Source organism: Panulirus ornatus, chromosome 16 (genome assembly GCF_036320965.1).
Source record: "Panulirus ornatus isolate Po-2019 chromosome 16, ASM3632096v1, whole genome shotgun sequence".
Classification (NCBI taxonomy): Eukaryota; Metazoa; Arthropoda; class Malacostraca; order Decapoda; family Palinuridae; genus Panulirus; species Panulirus ornatus.
In genome coordinates this window covers 36,954,661-36,974,886 of record NC_092239.1, presented here as the reverse complement: position 1 = coordinate 36,974,886, position 20,226 = coordinate 36,954,661, and the positions used below count along the sequence as shown (strand labels likewise).

The following is a 20,226-nucleotide window of genomic DNA, read 5'->3' as shown; positions in this document are numbered from 1 at the left end:
ATGACCATATGACCAAATTATAAAAAAAAAAAAAAAAAAATATATATATATATATATATATATATATATAGATAGATATAGATATAGATATATAGATATCCTTGGGGATAGGGGAGACCCGACGTATTCCTGCGTGTAGTAGACGACGACTAAAAGGAGAGGGAGCGGGGGACCGGAAATCCTCCCCTCTCGTTTTTAATTTTCCAAAAGAAGGAACAGAGAAGAGGGCCAAGTGAGGATATTCATCAAAGGCTCAGTCCTCTGTCCTTAACGCTACCTCGCTATCGCGGGAAATGGCGAATAGAATGATATATATATGAAAAAGTGAACGAATGGGTACATCAATAAAATAAAAAAGAAAACATTCACAGTGAATTCCTCTCTTCAGGTTTACACGATTTTTCAAGAGTTAAGGAGGCAGTCTAACGGGGATGGACCCCCATCTTTTATGCATTAGTCTCCAGCCAAAGTTCTTGTACTTAAAAAAACGTACACTGGCGTAAAGTAATTCTCCCGATTTTTTGGGCAAGTATAAGTGAGGCTGAAGTAGACGTGAAATGACAGGAAGTTGGAGGGAAGGGAACGCAACGAAATGTTAGATAAACGAGTGGAAAGAATTCTGGTCAGATGTGAAATATATAAGAACCTGTTGCTGGACCTTTAAAGCGGCGACCGAGCGTGAAATGTGTCTCATGAAGATAAGAATCACCTTGAGGAAGTGCAGTTCCTTTAACGTCCTGAGCCCAGGAAGTGCTTCCGTGAGACGCCAGGCTAATCTGTCTACACAGACGCTGGAGTTTGTTGCTAGAAACAGGGTATCTCTCGAGCTTGACATGGAGGAGGAGGAGGAAAAGATATCCTCCGCAAGCACCTCTTGAGTGCCATGCCATGCAACTCGTCCTTCTTCCGTGACTGGCGCGCATCAGTGTATCTCACCAGCGCGACGTTAACGGGGCGTAGGGGAGGAGGGAGAGGCCAGGGGTAGGGAGAGGAAGGGAGCTGGTTGAAAGGGGGGAAAATGGAAAAGAGATTGGAAGGAACAGTATTAAGGAAGAAGATAAGATGAGAGGGAGGATAAGGAAGAAACGAGTTAGGAGTAGGAGCAGCGGAGGGAAGGCATTGGAAAAGGAAAAGTGAGTGGGTAGAAGAAAGAAGAGGGGAAGAGAAGTGGAAAAAGGATAAAGAGTAGAAAAGGGATAATAGAAAGCTCCCATGAAGGAGAAAAAGCGAGAGAGGCATAAGGGGATGAATATAGAGAAATAAAATAAGAATGTTATGAGAGGATGAAAACACAGAGGTCCTGAAACAAAGAGAAACGTAAACTCTTCTGTATGGAAGGACTTCGACGGCTCTACTACTGGAATCGTCATGGATGACAGTTCTTCCAGCTGTATCGCCCTGGAAAACAGGCTCTAGAACTGGACCTCCGTCACCGTCAACCAAACCAACACTGTATGCGTGTCAGCCTTGCTTCGAACCCTCTCCTAATACTTCTGACTCGCTTCCAGGCTGTTCAGTCCCCCAAGCTTCTCAGTGTCACTTTGATGATAGACGAAACTGGTAGGAACGTCGGATCCCCTCAGCACATTTTCTATTTAGTGTATATGTTATTTTTAGTAGACTCGAGGAACGTGGACTTCAAGTGCCAGAACTCAAAAACATCTTGACAACTGCCATCCCTAACTCGCGTGTGCCTCCCTTTCTTGCCCTTCGTCCTTTATCACCGTACAACAAGGGCTACTAGAAAGGGTGCAGAAAAGGCATGCGAAACCATTCTAGGTCCCTCTTATGCTAGAAATTGAGAGGCTTTCCATCTATCACCTAGACCTCGTCCGACGTAATAGTAAGAAACCGCAGCTCCAAATCCACCGTGACCTTCACCTGTCGCCAGATATCCCTAGCCCCCAAGTTGCATTTCAGCACTGTAACCGCATGGAGCCCAATCAGAGCTCGTACACACTGATGCACGAACAGCTCCATCAAAGCCAATGGAAGCGTCATCATAACCAGGTCTCGCGTTATTATCGTTGTGCACGAGACCACGAATGGACGACTTAGGCCTTGTGGCTTTGGGGAGCCTCAATGGAAGACTCCTCCAGTGAAGACTGAAGGACTGATGCTTTGTACAGTAACGTCGCTTCAGTGTGTGGGAACATGGTTGTAGTGAGGACCTCCTTCTCCTCATGAAGTTTGCAAAGTCTGACAAGGAATTCAAAGAAAAGGGAGAGATTCATTTGATCCTAATCGTTTTATTGTCTATAGTTCACTTGTTTATGTCTTTCAGGATGAAATGCTTCCGTATATTTTCCTCGGGGAAGACGGAAAGTACAGATAACGTCTTGGGTTAAGAGTTAAGAGCTACTGTGCCGTTTACCAAGGCCTTATCTGATGCGCGGACCCTTTCCCTGAACAGTCGCCCGACGAGAAAGACCTATTGTAATGAAGTGACTGGATCACACTGACCGTCCTCTGGAACAGGAGAGAGAGAAAAAAGAGAGATTCGTCGTTTCCAAAATATGCAAGAGAAGATTGGGGAAGTTGTGGTAAGCTGAGTGTGTCCCCCATGATGGAGTGGCCCGGCACAGCTCCCTCAAGTTTGGATATTACTCACCCGCCAACACAATACATCTTTTACCAACCTGGCCGAGACTCGACAGTTTGTTGTACCCAGAAGTGATCTGCAGGACGCAACATCAGACCTCTGTGGAGGTGTAATTAAGATGAATAATAGGAAATCCTATCCTGAGTATATATTATTTTTGATATTATATTAATGGTATTAGCACACTCCAGCTACTTGAGGTTACACCGCGAATAAAGTGTCCTCTTTTGTGGTATACAGGGAGCGACGTGTTTCCAATCAAGTGAACCTGGTTGTGGATGGGGTTGTGGGTTCTCTGCATTACACATGACATCTAGAGAATAGGTGCGAGTTAATTTTATCGACCAATCCCTAGGGGTGGATGAACAGCTGGGTTGATTGTAGACCGACTGCCGCAACCAGGATTCGAACTTATGCGCTCGACCCTGGGCAGCCCGTGAATGCGTCACCATCAGGAACTCTAACCGCTACACCACGGAAGTCCATTGTTTTATATGACCCATTAAACAAACCATATTTATAACATACTTACCAAATCGCATCTAACACAACCACCAAATCTTCCCTCGATGAAATAGCCAAGCTTTCTCTACCTCTGTGAAGGACACACTGTACCATTCATCCTCATGCACCTTAGTTATACTTGTCCTTGACACCAAAACAAAGCCCCTGACAGAACCAAACATTATCCTGATAGTGTAAACAAGTCTCTCTCTGAAACGGTGAAGAAATATTTTCTGGTCGTTGTACAAATCTTCCGTTGACGTAGTAGAACATACAGATTCTTAGCCATAGTGAACGAGCCTTTTTCTAATACGGGTTTACATTGCCTTTGACGTAAAGGGAAATATCTTTAAGTGAATTTAATCCTCAGACACGCAACAAAATGTCCCTCCCCGATCTTGTCGTAAAAGCAGTAAAAATCTTGGATCTCCAGAGGGAACTTCTGATCTATATATCGTCCAGTTTACTAACAATGCCCTCGGGTCGTGCGGGAGTGGTGAGGGAGCAGCAGCGTCCTCCTCTTTGATCCTTTTTGGGGAAGTAGCCCCGTCCAGGAACCCGGGTTCACTCGGTGGGTGGTTGCTTTGTCGGCGAGGTGGACGGAAAAGGCGCGGGGAAGGAGGGAGTCTGGAAGCTCAAGAGGTAGTTTAGTGTCGTGGTAGACGCTTCGGAGGAGAGGAAGTGGTTTTGGCGTAGGTCAGGAGTAAGAATGGTAGCCTCTGTGAAGAGGTGAGTAGAAAACGATAATAGGTTAAGCATGAGAGCAAGGAAAACGTTGGTTGGTTTGAGGAGAGGAAGAAGACGTGAGGCGGGAAGGGATAGTTTTAGAAATTATTCTCTCTCTGTCTCCGTCTCTCTTTTAATTAGCATTCGTTCATCTGCCTTGGGCCGGGTGTGTGTGTGTGTGTGGAGGGTTTCTCTCGTGTGCTTGTTTTGAGCTAATTATCCACTTCCATCCTGAAAGCTAATGAGTCTGAAGGACGTGTATAGTAACTTGACTCTTTGTTGGTGCAAGGAATAAACAAACTTCATTGTGATTTTCAGTCAAGACGTTTCCCGAGTTTGCTTGAGGTGTTTGACCTTAATTTCTCCTGTCATTTTCACTGTTGCTGATACTGGCGTAGCCTAGCCAGCAGACAAACTCAGGTACTACGCCAGGGGTTTATATGATTACCTGGGCTCTTGACACATTTTATCCGCAAGGTAGGAACGAGCATTACCGTTTCTTAATGTCTATTTTTCGAATCGAGATGCGAAAAGATATGCTTGGATTAGTTGCAACACTTTCGTTAAAATGTTTATAATATGGTCTCGAGTGTGTGATCTCCACAAGGTCTTTATTGATGCCTGAGAGCGAGACTTTATATATTTTTGCTATGCCAACGGATTACGCCATGTGGGTTCGAGGACTCTGTATATGCGAGCGAGATGCCTTCCATCGGTCGATTTATTCGTGCCTACATTACAAGCGCAGCTTACGTATCGATCATAACATATCAAGGTCATAGGAAATGCCAAAGGCTACTGCTCAAGGCCATAGGGAATGCCAAAGGCTACGGCTCAAGGCCATAGGGAATGCCAAAGGCTACGGCTCAAGGTCATAGGAGATGCCAAAGGCAACAGCTCTACAGCATACATGTCGACCACATGTTTCAGTTATAGGAGAAGCCACAACTTATAATAGACCTCTATTTTATTCATTTCCTTGTAGCGCTAGCTAATGTTTTTTTTTTTTTTTTTTTTTTGCCCTCGCCTGTGTTGTGACGATTGGACACTGAACCTCTTTTACCACTACCGGTTCGCCTCTCTGGCCCGTCGTGTTCTCAACCCTTGTCAACCTCAGAGATACAGTCTCATTGATCAGATTTTACGTGCTGGTCACAACTAGATATTTATTTTTCACAGATGCTTTTATGTCGAGGATACTCAAGATTAGCTGGTATAGACAGCGCGTTTGCAATACCCGCGTTATAGATGAAGATAACATAGGTCTTCGTTCAGACTTGCTCATAAGGGTAGTGTATTACGAGCATCCGTAGGCGTAATTTTAACCTTTTGGTGACGAATGTACAAACGTGTGTCTGTTATTCAGTTCACGTCGTTTTACAGATCAGACTGAAAACCATTGTTGCAAGAAGACTTAAGTAGCACGAGTTTTTATCTCCCGTTGTGCGATATAGCAGACTTTTAGGAAGTCCTTTCTTGAAAAAGATTTGTCCTAGATAAACGTTATTGATTGATTTCTTGAGAACCAGGTAAACGTAATCAGCAGATGATATCCCTCATTGTTGGAATTGATGGTTAGACAAATCCATATACGAGGCAGCTTATCTGTTGGTAATAGTATCATGAATTTCTCTTAGTTCTTATGATGCATAAGAGACTTTAGCTCTCATTCTAAACTTACCCCAACACACATCACATGACAGTTGCAACTTGGTTAATAGTCACTCGTCAGAGACAAGCAGGCTCCACCATGTGCCTCAGGTCAGCTTGTTCATCACCGGGCATATCAAAGAGTCTATGACTTGTTCCCTGCATATTCAATGCTACCGTCAGGGTGTTGCATAACTGCTCTTTCACTATGCACGTTCTTGCTTCTTTTGATTGGATGCTCTTTTCCTATAGACTTTGCCACTGTGGCTTTACATACCTGGCCCTTTTAGCATTGTAGGGCCTTGTTGAAAGCTTGCCTCCTGCGACCTTTTACGCTACCACTCAAGCGTTACGTATCTGATCCCTTAACTTTTGTGTTTGTCTCCTGCAGACGTCAAGCCCCGGGTGAAGGACCACTACCGCTCGCACCAGCTGAGCTTCTGGCTTCAGCTGGTGCCTCAGCTCCACCGGGCAGGGGAGGACGCACCGGAGTCTCACCACCAGCTGGAGAACCACAACGACTGGAACTCCTACCGGGGCTTCGTCAGGTCCGAGCCAGTCACCAGGTACCGGGGCCGGGCCGGGCAAGGTTGCATGGCTTACTGTAGTTGTAGATCTCATGCACCAAGTGGATGTTCTTGGGCCACTCTTAAAGCACTGGTACCACACACCCTGCATGACCAAACCCCAAGTGTTAAGGGTCGTCCGACTATGACTTGTGATATCCTGTAAAAAATAACCAGAACACGTCATTAGAGGTGAACTACAGTTACCTTAACAATCTGTAGTAAATCGGACGAATGACGTTCTCATTAACTTAGGAAAACTAAATTCACCTCAGAAGCACCTGACTTGGTTCTAGTAAGCAAACCTAGTTTACGTGTGAGATGTAGTCTAGGTGGTCTAGTCGGCCACCAGTACATGATGGAGGAGCTGTACGTGCTGTCTTGACGACCATCCATCTTGAGAAGTTGCCAGGGTCATTGTATTAGGAAACTTCCCCTAGAAAACCCTCTCTTCTCCCTATCTCCCACACGTTTCTCATCCCTACCATCAGGTTTTCGCCGCATTTCCTTACTCGTTTCTTCCTTTCCTCCACCATCGCTTTGAAAGTTTTCCTGTTTTTTCGCCTTAACATTTTAGAGGAAAATTCTTATACGTCGTCTTCCATTATAATGTTCAAAGATAGCCATCTTGCGGGTTTATTCATCGCATGATTTTAGAGATATGCTACGGTAACGTAAGTTTTTATAACCTAGATATTGTGTAAATGATGAGTATGTTTTAGGAAAGGAGAATCATAACTTGTTCGTAGAGATATAGGAAGGAAGGATACGCATCAGAAATGCCCCAGGATCGATAAGTTTGATAAGTACATGAGAATAAGTAATATCATACTAGATCTGGAAATCATTGAGGACCTTCCAGACTCATAGGTTAGGTTAGGTTAGTCATTCCTGTTTATGGCGGAGATGAAAAGTCCTTGAGAGCACCATTCTTAAAGTTCGTCTTCTTTTTTTGATACCAGTGTACCTCCTCCCCGGCTATACATGCCAGTTGGTCTCACAAGTAAAGCATCAGTAGGGGGCGGATACGGACATTCCAATGGAGGCTGATCAACCCACAATTTATAGCTTCATGATAATGCACATGGTTAATGGAGCATTTCCTCACCTCTCATTCCTTCCTCTCCTCACTCACTACTCCCTCGTTTAACGCACTGAACAATATCTTCTCGTAATTCAGACCTCAAATGCATCTTCGAACAGAGAAACAATAACGAGGCTCAATTCAGCAGTGAAGAAACGCCATGTCTCCGTATCTCTGAGTCAGTTCTTTCTTAATACTGTACTAAGAAAGCTACTTCAGCCCTGCAATAACATCGGCAAGTTCTCTGCTATGTCCAGGAAACTTTATATGATGAACGACACAAAACCAGCATCCCAAAAGCTATGGGTGTAGTACAGGTGCTGTAATTAGTTTTTCTCGAGAGCAGTTCTATATCTACAGAGGTCTCATCTTTCCCCGTAGGGAGTGGTACATGCGTAGCTCTCCTTCCACCTCACTATTTTTGCCTTCCTCCTTTTCCTACTTCCTTGCAGTCACCACACTGCAGCCCTCCCTTTCCCGTCTGCTGTGATGTTGCTTAATACTCGTGTTCTGCAGATATTACTTTGGCCACTGCTCTCGTGATCTGTCTGCCTATGCCTCAAACTGTATAGCACTTGAACTTTGAAACTGGCTGCTGCTAACCATAGTTTTGTGTGTGGGACACCGACCACATGACGATTGACACCTTTCCATCTCTCCTCGCCCAGCGAAGTTGCGGAATGCTTTCCCTTCTTGTCTTTTCCTCTTCCTGAGTTACCACTTTCAACCGTCGGTCTACAAACACTTCACGACCTTTGATTAATCTTTTCTTTCTTACTTTTTTATCGTACCTTTCATCGAAGATTATGATGGGGCCTTTTTTTTTTCTCTCCCATGTCTGCGACTGCATATATAATTACCTTACCTTTCTGCCTTGGGAGTCCTTTCTATCCTTATGAGGCTCCTGCATCACTTAGGAAGCTGGCCACGTCCACCAGTCGGGACCACAGGCCATGAAGTGTCGTATGTGTCAGTGAGTCGCTACACCCCTTATCCCTTGCATTCTTTTGGTTCAGAAGACTAAACACCACCTCTGGTCTGCGGGCGTCCTTGAACTGGGTGTCGCGCGTGATCTGTAAGTTTCAATAACAGAATGCACGGATTCAAGGGATCAGTGATTTATAAATTGTTACTTGTATGTTATTAAGTCATGATCCAAACACGAGCTCAAATGCACGGGGTTATTTAAAGATTTTAATTTTGTTGTAAGAAATTTAATAGATTATTCAACAGGCTTATATAAAAAGTTGTTCTTAGCCGAAGAAAGGGATATGCATGTTAAATTTGTATGCCCATCGTAGAGTAGTACCCGTGTAATCAGGCCTCCAAAATGGTATAATATACAACATGGACATATGATTTTAACACATGGGATTGAAAGCCGAGGTCCTCCCATTGCCTACACTCCGCCAAGCCAGTCTCAATTCCCAACATCCCGCCCAACAACGCACGCGACACGGCAGAGCCTTGTACACAATCAGAAATCCATTAGCCTAACCCCCACACGACCAAGCAATCCACCGCGTCCATTTCACGAAGTATGTTTTGGGTCGACTTTCATCAATCACAAAACGCTACCCGTGCCAGACGGTGAGGCAAGGTGTAATATTCAACTAACAGCATAGAAAACGAATATTGGTGCTTTTCACGTACTGTTATTGAATTACTCAGTTTTGTGAAATTCGTTTACATATTCTGAGACTCGATCTTTCAAAAACTGTCATATATATATATATATATATATATATATATATATATATATATATATATATATATATATATATATATGTGTGTGTGTGTGTGTGTGTGTGTAAAATTAGGGAGCACGCTGTCTTTCAGACTTTGCATATTGAGACAGCATATTTATTCTTTATCATTTATTTGTGTAGTTTTGCCAATTTTCGTATCCTTTCTCCCTAGGGATAATAGAATACCACATCTGTGTTGTTTTGTTACAAAAGTAACAGAGTACAAGTGTGTTTTAGGTTATTGTGAAGCGCAATTCTGCCGACCAGATAATCGAGTTATTATTATTGATTATCGTAGGTTGTGGAAATCGTCTCTGGTCACGAAGAATAATCCTAATGAGGACTGTGGTGTATTGAAGAAGACCATTGTTATCTGTTAGTTTGCAATACAGGAAATATTGCGTTCCGTTCTCGTAATAGTTACAGTGCTGTCTGTAACATTGACGTCCTTTTTGTAAAAAAAGAAAAAGAAAATAGAAGGCCCCAGAAGACATCTTTGGGAACACCACCAACATTATGTATCAGATGATTCTTGTATTAATAGTAAAACATACACACACGTGAAGCACTGATGAGGGTAAACTCGCTGGAAAAACAGATACAGAAGCTCCAAGCTTTCGACTGTATTTCAAGCCGTTTTCAAACTTGAAAATGGCTTTAGATACAATCGAAAGCTTCCAATATTCGAGTCAGTTTTTATTTAAGGATATTTACCCCTTACTTAATGGCAGGGGAACGATTTAGAACTCAGTCCGGGAAGAAGAGGACCTGACACCAGTATTGACCCCTGTCCTCCCGCTTTGACCTGACGGATGGGAGGGATGTGTCGACCAGAATCCCCGGGTTACAGAGGTGTTATTGTTGTGTGTGTGGTCTGCGGTGAGTTAGTGTTTGCAGTGTCAACATGGCTAATTTGTGATCTGTGCTTTATACTATTGTATTTGTAGTTTTGGCTGTTTATGATTTCGCTTGATAATTTCTTCTTCTCCGGCCCTTTGGTTACACAAGCCTGGCTGTTATAGGTGATGTACCTTTGGTGCGTGTTTGGTTGTAAAGATGTATAATTTGTTCAGCGATTCCGTTTGCTGAGGAATGACTCTTAAAGCTATGACTTTCTCTTTTGCTTATGTGCGCTCACTCTGTCTATGCACAGAGTGTTCATTCGTCCATTCTGGTATGAAATGTAATTGTGATTTGATGTAGATTGCATGCAAAAGAATGACCTCTTAGTCCCGCTAGTACATGACAACACTGGATTGTTTCTTTGCAAAGTCGAGTTCCATTCATGATTCTCTCCTGCAGATTCATCAGTAAATATTATATCTTGACTGCTATTTAAATCAAAGTTGTGCCTCCCTTTCTGTGGTACGCAATGCTTGAGAGTTATTTATATTGTGTTGCTGTATCTCTTTGATACCAGTCTATGATTGAAAGAGGAAGACGTTGTTAATGAGTAATTTGTCGTCCCTCAGAGTAATCTTGCCGCCGGAGACGACAACTGAAGCAACGACGACGCGGCAGTACAACGTTTCTGCGGTCCTGCAGTCGACGCCTGCCAGCGCCGAAGGTAGCAACGGGACGGGCCTCCGTTCCCCAGCTTCCCTCAGCGACGGTTTCGCCGCCTACTCCACGGCGCTCTCCGTCACCATCGCCATAGGCTGCTCCCTCCTCATCCTCAACGTCCTAATCTTCGCTGGAGTCTACTACCAGCGAGACAAGTCGCGCATGGAGGCCAAGAAGGTGGCGGAAAACGGAGGGTTACTGGCACCAGCACACAGCATCAGCGGCGACGTGCACACCCCTCCCACGCCCAGCCTGTCCGTCAAAGCGGAGGTGGCCTCCCGCATGGGATCGGCGGGCATGAAGGGCACTCAGCCCATACCCATGACTCAGACCACACATCTCCCGCCGCCAGAATTCGCCGATTACCCCAATCAGACAGCGCACTACGGCACGGCCCACGGGGTGTCTCACCTCCACACCTTGCCCCGCGGCACCATGGCAAAAATCGCGACTAGTGAGAGCCCGAACCAGCACGGGGGAACCAGCCTCACCCTGTCTGTGCCAAGGGCTCCTCCACCACCACAGGTTCCCTGCCACAGCTCAGAGGCTCAACCGCTACTGAAGCAGACGTCCTTTACTCTCACCTCCCCCCACACCTCCACCTCCTCCTCCAAGAGTCCAACTAAAGACTCCAATATAGGCGAACTACGAGTATAGCGGTACTAACAGGGTCTCTAGCATAGCCCAAGCCCGCCCCGCCGCTCCCCCCCAAATCCCCGCACTACCACAAGCTCAGTCTGTGTAGACCTCTGCACATCCCACGCTTCTTGATTAATTTAACGTGGTACTACTCCGGTCTCTCTCACACTCTTGCGGATAAAGGTCGTTAGTACATGTTTTTCATTTATACAGGCTTGAGATCTGTGTGATAAAATGTGACAAATAACTCCATTAGGGTAGGACGTGCCGGACATTCCCTGTGCTCCATTGCTGCTCAAAAGGTTGTCGAAGACTTCAAAGACTTGCGGCCCAACAGTCCAAAAGAAAAAATTTTGAGTCTGGAACTTGTCTGGAACGTTGGGCATATAAACGGCAAACAAAACCTGGGAGCAACCATGCAAAAGAAAGATACATTTCCCGTTTTATGGGTTCATTTATACGAAAAAGAAAGGACTACTAATGAAATAAATGGGGTCACAAGTGAACGCCGTTGGCACAAACTAGTGTAGAAGTCGAGGGTGAAGAGGGACTATTTTCCTCGCTCGTTTCACGACATCACTCACCACCGGTGGTTCTGTCTCGTGAGGCTCAACTGTGGGAGAGATATAATGACCTGGTTCAAGCCAGGACGTTGTAGCAGAGAAAAAAAAGATATTAATCAGGTGCAGAGTGAGTGAGGCTCAAATGAATCTGTGTGTGTGTGTGTGTCTGCGTGTGTGAGGGCGGTGCCCAAGACTCTGTACCATAGTCCAGCAGTGTGACTCTGCTCTGTGAATAGAGAGGCCAAACTCCGTAGATGTACAAGTCTGAACCAATCACTGGATGAATTCCGATATTGTTGTGCTTTTAGGTATCCTAAAACATTTATACAGTTATTTATGGTGAAAGATTGTATGACACAGGTTACTCGTAATTGCACAGGAATCCTTGTATATACAGAGCAGTAATGCAACGTTGCCAAGCGACGAGCTTCAATGCAGTCAGCTGCATCGATCGTGAAAGTTACCATTTTTACTCTTTTAATGGATATTGTAAAAATAGATTCATAAAGTGTGACTGAGAGAATAAATATGCTGCTTTTTGCTTGACATTCCTGACCAGTTGGTGCAAGTCAGTAGTGTTTTATCATTCGTTTTAAATGTTCCTTTGATGGTTTTGTAAGTGTTCTCATTTTAGTCTTCTTTTGTACGACCATGTTGACTCGATCAGCTGCCCCAAGACTTGAGTAAGGTCTTGAAAAAAAATATAATGTGACCAGCAGTACAGTACTTTATTCTTTAAGCCACTCAGTTGAGGGTAAAGTGACCCTTTGGCACAGGGAGTTTGTAATTTCAATCTCATTATTCATTAATGATTTTTTTTTTATATGAAAATCTGTCATTTTTTTTTCATAAAACAATTGTTTTTTCTTTCATCATCTGTGATAACTACTGCCCTGTACCCTCTAACTAGTGCCATGACGTAGCCCCAACATCAAGAGGCACTTCAGAACTGGAGCCACTCTTGAGTTACAGCGGTCATGTACACAAAGTCTACATCTCCTTAAAGATGAGGAGTAGAATCTTCAGTTCTGTGCTCAAGTCTTTCTGTGGCTGATCGTGTCGGTTCACTCCTCCCTAACATCCTGTAATGAAAAATGAAGTAGGTATGTGTGAATATATATATATATATATATATATATATATATATATATATATATATATATATATATAAGGGGTAAAGAAGCTATCATGACAGCACAGTTACGATTATAAGTGATCCAATCGCATTACCCAATCTGATTCGGTTACTATGATTGTTAGTAAAAACGTCATCCAATTCAGTAGTAGTGTCCTCAAATGACCATGTAGACGGAAAATTCATGGATGATCTATACACCGTCACGAACATCTGGCTGTCCCCAATTGTGCGTGTGTAAATCTTGTACAAAGACGCGCGAAATGATAATGCAAGAACTTCCTGTGTACGTGAGGGTAACACGAACGCCAACAGTGTTGGGGGATCGTGAAAGTAAGACGAATATAAACAGTGTTAGGAGTGCCTGTCTCTCGTCTCACAGCTTTCCCCAGGTATCTTGGGTGATTCATGAGGAAAGCTAAGACTCGCTCTAAAGGGCTTCAGAAAGCCTCTCTCTCTCTCTCTCCCTGGCCCTGTGGATGACGGGGTGACACTAACCAATCATGCATTTTGTTTTAACCCAAATCCTAAAGGAACGTTTCTGGTGTATGGTTGCGTATGTCTACTATTTTTCCCTCCCCATGACGAGCCATTTGTACTGACGCCCTTTTTGTTTTTTTCTTTTGTAGACGAGACCTTTGATGTGAGGACCTCCTGTGGCCGGTCCCGCTTCTGAAAATAGACTCAGCTCGGTTAGGTTCAGGGAGGAAATGTTCACTTCAGGATGAATTAGAGGTTTTTAGGACTTTACATACAGCTTGAATGTATTATTGTATGTTTATATACGAAAGGTCTTTTTTTTTTTTCTCCTAGTGGAATATTTGTCTGTCATTCGTGTTCAAAGGAAAATAACTATCCTAGCTTCAAAGACCCCAAGTGAGCTGAGTCGTTTAATCTAAACATGGTTGTGTTATACTGTGTTATCCTGTGTGTGTGGGGAGTACTGGTGACTGCACACACACACACACACACACACACACACATATGCACACTCACTCACACACATTGGTGCATTAGCATTACTGACCTTGAGACAACACGGGCCTACTTAAGGTAGGGGTCTGCCCAGGTTCGAATCCTGGGCGTTGCAAGTGGCTCACACCCAACTCAAGTGTTCATCCTCCCCACTCGGGGCTGGTTGATATGTAGGTACCTAGCTAGGGTGTGAGTGAGTGATACACATACGAGACAAGACATGGTACATATATACACAAAGTCAACACACGGACTGGCATGAGTGTGAAAAACTTTCCCCCCATGACACGCAAATGGTAATCACAAACGTGAACCAAGTTGGAGCACACTGAATTCAATTAATTATGAGAAGCCCAACTGCGTTGGAGTTCCCTAGTTTGATCAGTGAAGAGAACGAGTGTGTTTAGGTATCACGGTGTCCCTTGAACCTCATGAATGTGTGGTGGAGCACAGTGCTCGAGTTGCAGAGGTTAGATCTAAGCCTTTTGCTGTAAAATCTGTTTGTAATATAGAGTTCCCCTTGACGAGGCTTTGCAACTGGGGAATTTCAGACTGTCATGCTCTTTCAATTTTAATTACAAATCTGTAAAATCTAAGTATAACTCTGATACAGAAACCAATATGGACTGGTTAATTAACACTATATATTGTCAAAGGAAATGACCAGCAGAGCAATATGCTTAACCAAAGGGTTTTTTTTTTCTGTAAGGGGGGGTGTCAAACTATGAATGTATTGGTTAATACAAAAGCAGGATATCAATTACCTTACATGTAAAATATCACTAGAGGGTTTGTTGACTGCCCAGCGATGATGATAATGGTAGATATATCAGATGACAAGGACAGCATTCACGATCCTGAAACATTGCAAAACGGGGAAACTGATAAGTAAGGTAAAGGTCGAAATGGATCTTAAAGAAATGGAATCTATAAATGGTTACAAGATTTAAAGAGTCGTGAATGGCATGTTTTCATTTGGCTATGAAGTAGAAGGAATCAGTGAGACTAGGGAACACAAGACATTAAACATAAACATCAATATGTTAATGGAGAGTTTAAAAATAGTATCAGGAGTCGCTCCTTGCATTAGCATAACGATGAACAACTGGAATCTATCGATATTGGATGAAAGGAACAAAGTACTGATAGATTTAGGTGCAGGTCTGAAAATCTCGTAGGTGCTTGGGCATTTCAAATGTAATCTTTTTGCACGTGTTTTATGACAGCCGGAATGCAAGCCTTCCACATCAGTGTTTGGGGGTCATTTCAAAGTGTACATACTCATTGTTTTACTTTTGAGGTTGACGAGTTGTTGGGATGATATAATGCACAGGTATTACAGCACCATCAGTCATTTGTGTTATGGCGCGTTCCCAGATCAAAATCACAGTGGGTTCATAATGTTTATGTAGGTATCAGGCCACATCAAGGGTCAACTCATCGCATTGGGACGTGTGAAATGAAAACTCCCCACGCAGTGGTTAGGCCACCAAATGTAAACTCGTTCTAAGTCATTGTTGAGCCACCAAAATGTAAACTCCATAAAGTTTTTTTGGGGGACTTAGGTGTAAACTCGCCTCCGTTTATGAACAAGACAACACAAATAAATACACACACAGTTCACGAACATAACCTCGCCATGTATTGCACTGTGTTATCCTCTGTGAATGGGGGGAACACAGTGTTATCTAAAGGGGTATGTGTGGAGCAAGACCCAAATCTACACACACACACACAGAGGTTCCTCCCGCACCCCACCCCTTACCTGCAGTCCTTTGACCCATTGCACATTCTGATTTACCTGCACAGTTGGCCATTGCCACCTTATTTGACTCGGTTGGCAGTTTTTAACAGTTGTAGATAACGTGAAGGAGACTTTGCTTGTATTCCCATATTTTCTTTTTCGTACTGGATTGTAATACACTTGCCTTCAGAGATTCTACGTTGAAAATCTGTACGTCAGATGGTCAGTGGTTTTGGACCGTATATTTTATGCCAATAAGGATTACTTTCCCAATATTTGTGAAAGGTTAAGCTTTACTTATTTGCATACGGCATTAGGTAAAAAAAAAATCACTGTGAATCTGTTTATGTGAATTGTCTTTGATGGCAATAAGTTACTCATGAAGTAGGGTTAATAAATTGTTCAAATGGCTGCCCATTATTCATTTCCCTGTGGTTTTTACTATATGACTATTTCTGTACTGCGTATGAAAGATGATTTGGTCACATTTGACTGCACTAAACACCTTTGCATCTAATTTTGGATCACGATGTATTCATTTATGAACTTCGGGATACAGAAGCCTTTAGCAAGAGGTGGTCCTGAGTTAACACCAGGAGACTCAAACTTCTAAGGACCTTCTTATCTCGAAAGCGTCTACCTTTACCCTGCTTTCGCATGGGGTTCAGCCACGAAGCTACAAAGAGCCTCATTTAAGGACTGCTCGAGTAGCCTAGTTCGGAAAATGTATCTTGGGAGTGAAGATATCTGGAATCTGTATGCTTCGGTCCAAACACTAGGGTCCTCTTCAGTACACTAGCAAGAAACTTAACATAGACAAAAGGTGTCTAAGTCTGTCCACATGGCCTGTCAAATGACAGGATAAAGGAGTCAAGAGCACACTGCATTCTGGATGGGATTATATCGGATATAGAAGTAGATGTACATTCCTAAAATTCTCCTTTGAACCTACCGCTTGACCAATATGGCTTTAAAAAAGATACTGGAACCTACATTCATTACTTGTACACCTGATATTGATCTCTACTAAGGGCAGTGGACTAGTGTGATCACATTGCTTTGGCAGTCTCAAAATCATCGTGGATGGATAAGGAAATACTGATCTGTATTAGACCCTTTAGTTGTCAATTATCACATCTGTCGTAGGGATGAGGCGAAGGTAAGATATTGCCAGCCTCTAACACGGTGTCGCCGTGATTAACGGGAAAATCAACTCGAAACTACTACTAAAAGTATTTCAGTTTCGTTGTTCGGTTGCTATAAAGTCTAGAACTCCGTTAGTTTGAGTAGTTTGTTCAGCAAACCATGATATTTTTACATTCAATTCCATCGAAGGTGAATAACGACGCAATCGTATTACTGAACCTGATGCGAGATGAACTATTCACCAAAATGTGTGTTTCAGGAACGACTGAAAGAGCATTTGTTTCTAATTTGCCAATAAATCCAACAAAATCCATGTACAGATTATGCACAAAAGGGGGAATGATGCAAAACCTCTGCACTTAATAACATCTTTATTACTAGACCAATGGGAATTTTCAGTAATATAAATTCTGGGTTAATGTCGTGCTAGTTTTAAATACATGTAATATGACTCCCCATTAAACTCTATTTACCCATTAACCTCTACTCGTACTAAACTATTGGGTTGAGGTTGGCATTCCCTTATTTTTGTTTTCTGTAATCTGTTTCCGTCTAGTCATAAAAGAAAACGAAAAATATATGCCAAACTGAAATAAACGAGCGAAATCTCCCAATACAAGACTTCTTTACAGTGTGATTAATCCGCCATTTAACACTCGCACAACTATTAACATCATCATCGACGTAATTAAAACTTAAGCTACGAACACAAAACAGTAGATTCTCCTCGATATACCCCAAAAACGTTAAACCGCAACAATCCCTTTCGTTTCTCTTATCCGGTAATACGTTCTCAACAAATTATGAGAAGAGAAATTCTCATACCTGATCCCCTCACATCATAACCATCTAATTCATCTCGGATTTGAACGTCAGTCATCCAGCAACAGTAACGAGACTCAACTTTTTAAGCATTAACACGAAATAAACCTTTAATCACAAACGCACAATGGTCACACATGTGACGTAATCATAATTTCTTTGGAAATAATTTCTATTTTACAAAAACAGTCATTAAGAAGCAACCAGCAATCTATTAATCCGGAAAAAATGTCCTTATTCCTTAACTGTCACGCGCAGTGCTTTTAAAATGTAAGCCTTTATGAGTGAAGTAAATTTCTTGGTAACGGAGAGAAATGCAGCTAAAAGCTATACATACTTTGATTCACGAGCTAATTTGCATGAGTTGAGTGATATAATATCGCTTTTAACTATGATCAATAGGCCCTGTTAAAATAACGTACAGAGGAACGCGTAGGAATACACAGTATGCGGTGACGTCATCGTGTAAAAGAGACGCTGGGGCATTCGCAAAGCCGGCTCGGCGAGGGTCGAACCACAACGCAGTGCCTTGTTCGAAAGTGATTTCGAGTGTCTAAGGAAGGATCTCACGCTCGGAAGTGGTGAAGTGATACTTCAAGCACTGTGGGACGTGAACCATGTAAGTATTAGTGAGATAGGTGGCAAGATTAGAGATAAATGTAGCCAAAATGACAATTTTTGATCCTTGTCACTTCGGTGGCTTGGACCACTTCTGTTTTCGAAGTGTTAATGACCTTGTAATGTGTACTGTTTGCCATTATGAAAGTGTTATGTAGCCGTGTAAGAAGTGATATAATCGAGAGTAATTCCGAGAGGCCATGTTTATATATGTACCTATCGAAGGAACTAAAAAATCGCCAGCTTATTCGACATTTTCGAGACAAAACTCTCATGATTTCAGGAACAATTTAAAAAGCGTTCTGTCAAAGATTGATGAGTGAACCATCTTTTTCCATGAGGTTGAATTTGTAAATCAAAACTACAAAACGATATGTATATACACAGTACAAAACCGTTTTCACACCAGTGAACGATAAGTAAGGTGTGAATCAAGACTATCGACTCGCTGCTTCGAAGCTTTCATTGGTGGGTAGCCTGGGGTAGTCGAGCGGGAGGCGACTGTGGCCTGTGTGTGAGGAGGTAACAAGGCAACTCCGCTGCCTCATGCGAGGTAAACCCGTCCAATCATATTTCACTTTCCTGTATCCCTCACGGTACGTTTTCCTTTCTACCAACCCCACCCATGGTTACCCCAACTTTGGCGGTTAAATCGTTATCAAAACGGTGAAAATTATGAATGTCTTTTTCTCGAGGCCTCATTTCAGTAAACGCCCCCGTTTACCCACGTCTGGCTTCGAACTCTCGGGTTCACATGCCACGTAGGCAGTGATATCACAATAACTTGTTACTCCATCAAAACTGAACTTGTTACTCCATCAAAACTGAACTTAATGCCACATGTAGTGAGACGATACCGGTACTATTAATGACCTCGACATAAGCAAGACGGACAATGAGAGCTTGGAAGTAGTTTGAGCTGCAAATTGCTAAGTAGCGAGAGTCGATACTCTCTCAGTTCACACACACCGCCCACCGCGCCGGTTGGAAGTAGAGGTGTGTCTACGCAGAAAAACGGTAGATTCATTCGTCAAAGTAAACATCAGTATAACGCATATATAGCTGAAAATGGTAAATGAAACCCTAAAGAGTTTTAAATCATTGCCCAACCAATCGGTCCTTCAATTACAGGAAATTGTTTGACAAACGAAGCCGTGGCAAAGATTTTTCTCTACTGCATTTACGATGACAAAACTGGTATCCCGAATCCAGTTCTAATGCTAACGTGAAAACATTCTGCAACATACGTACAGTAAAGTTCAAATATACTACCAGCAAATAAATGGTCAAAGTAATGAAAATGACGGGCCATAGACAGGTTTTGTCCGAGGACAATATGCCAGATAGTTAAGCAATTGACCGACTACGGGGGAAATTTCCTGAGTGGAAGTTTTTCATTTTAACGACGATATTCAAAAAATGTCATTGCCTGAAAATTTTGATATTGTACTTTATATTAGTATGATCGTATTCCGAAAGCTTGTGATTATGCCGTGTGTGAAAACGACGTTCGGTGAGAACGTACCATTAGAATGCAATCTCGTTGAAGGGGGCTTAGTCTAAGGGAGTCCACCCTTTCCCTGCTACTGGTCGCAGCACACTGCCTTGAAGCTGCAGAAATACCTTGAGAAGGGTTCACTGGGGCTTTGTAATATACAAAACACTTTCACAATGAAATATCCTCCCTATACAATACCACCTCACTATATCGAGCACTGTTCTCTGCAGCAGTGCTAGACCATTGGTGTCCAAACCATTCAGTAAGCCACCACCATTCCCAAACAGGAATGATAAACTTACCCACAGCGAACACGTCAGGACGAAACACACTCACACCAAGGTGATCCAAACAAGCACTAAACAATCGCCCTCCCAATCCAGTTTCAAATATCACCTCACCAGACGTACACCCATTTAAACTATGCACCTTATTTGTGCCAGTTACGCGTTGGCTTTGAACTGAACACCATTCCCCTCTCCAACATTACGAACACAATTTCAGCATATCACGTGCCCAGGATGAAAACATGAAGACTTAACAGCTAAATACTCAATTCTGCACTCATCACCACACTTTAGGACCTGTTGTCCCACCCGGAGGACATGGCCGGCTTACTGAGAGCTGTGGCAGTTCCATAGAA

The 20,226-nt window shown here is 43.0% G+C and overlaps 1 protein-coding gene across 3 annotated transcripts in view; it reads left to right on the top strand.

The window, feature by feature from the left end:
* LOC139754258 (neuroligin-2-like) overlaps positions 1–15,910 on the top strand; it is a 158,272-nt gene extending 142,362 nt beyond the window's left edge. For 2 of the 3 annotated variants that reach the window (XM_071671609.1, XM_071671607.1), the window contains exons 9-10: positions 5,874–6,048; positions 10,353–15,910. In XM_071671609.1, coding sequence (XP_071527710.1) covers positions 5,874–6,048; positions 10,353–11,100 — 923 coding nt within the window. In that variant the 3' untranslated portion in view covers positions 11,101–15,910. The remainder of the gene's footprint in view (positions 1–5,873; positions 6,049–10,352) is intronic. The other variant, XM_071671610.1, reaches the window with a different exon arrangement.
* Positions 15,911–20,226: the final 4,316 nt, after the last annotated feature.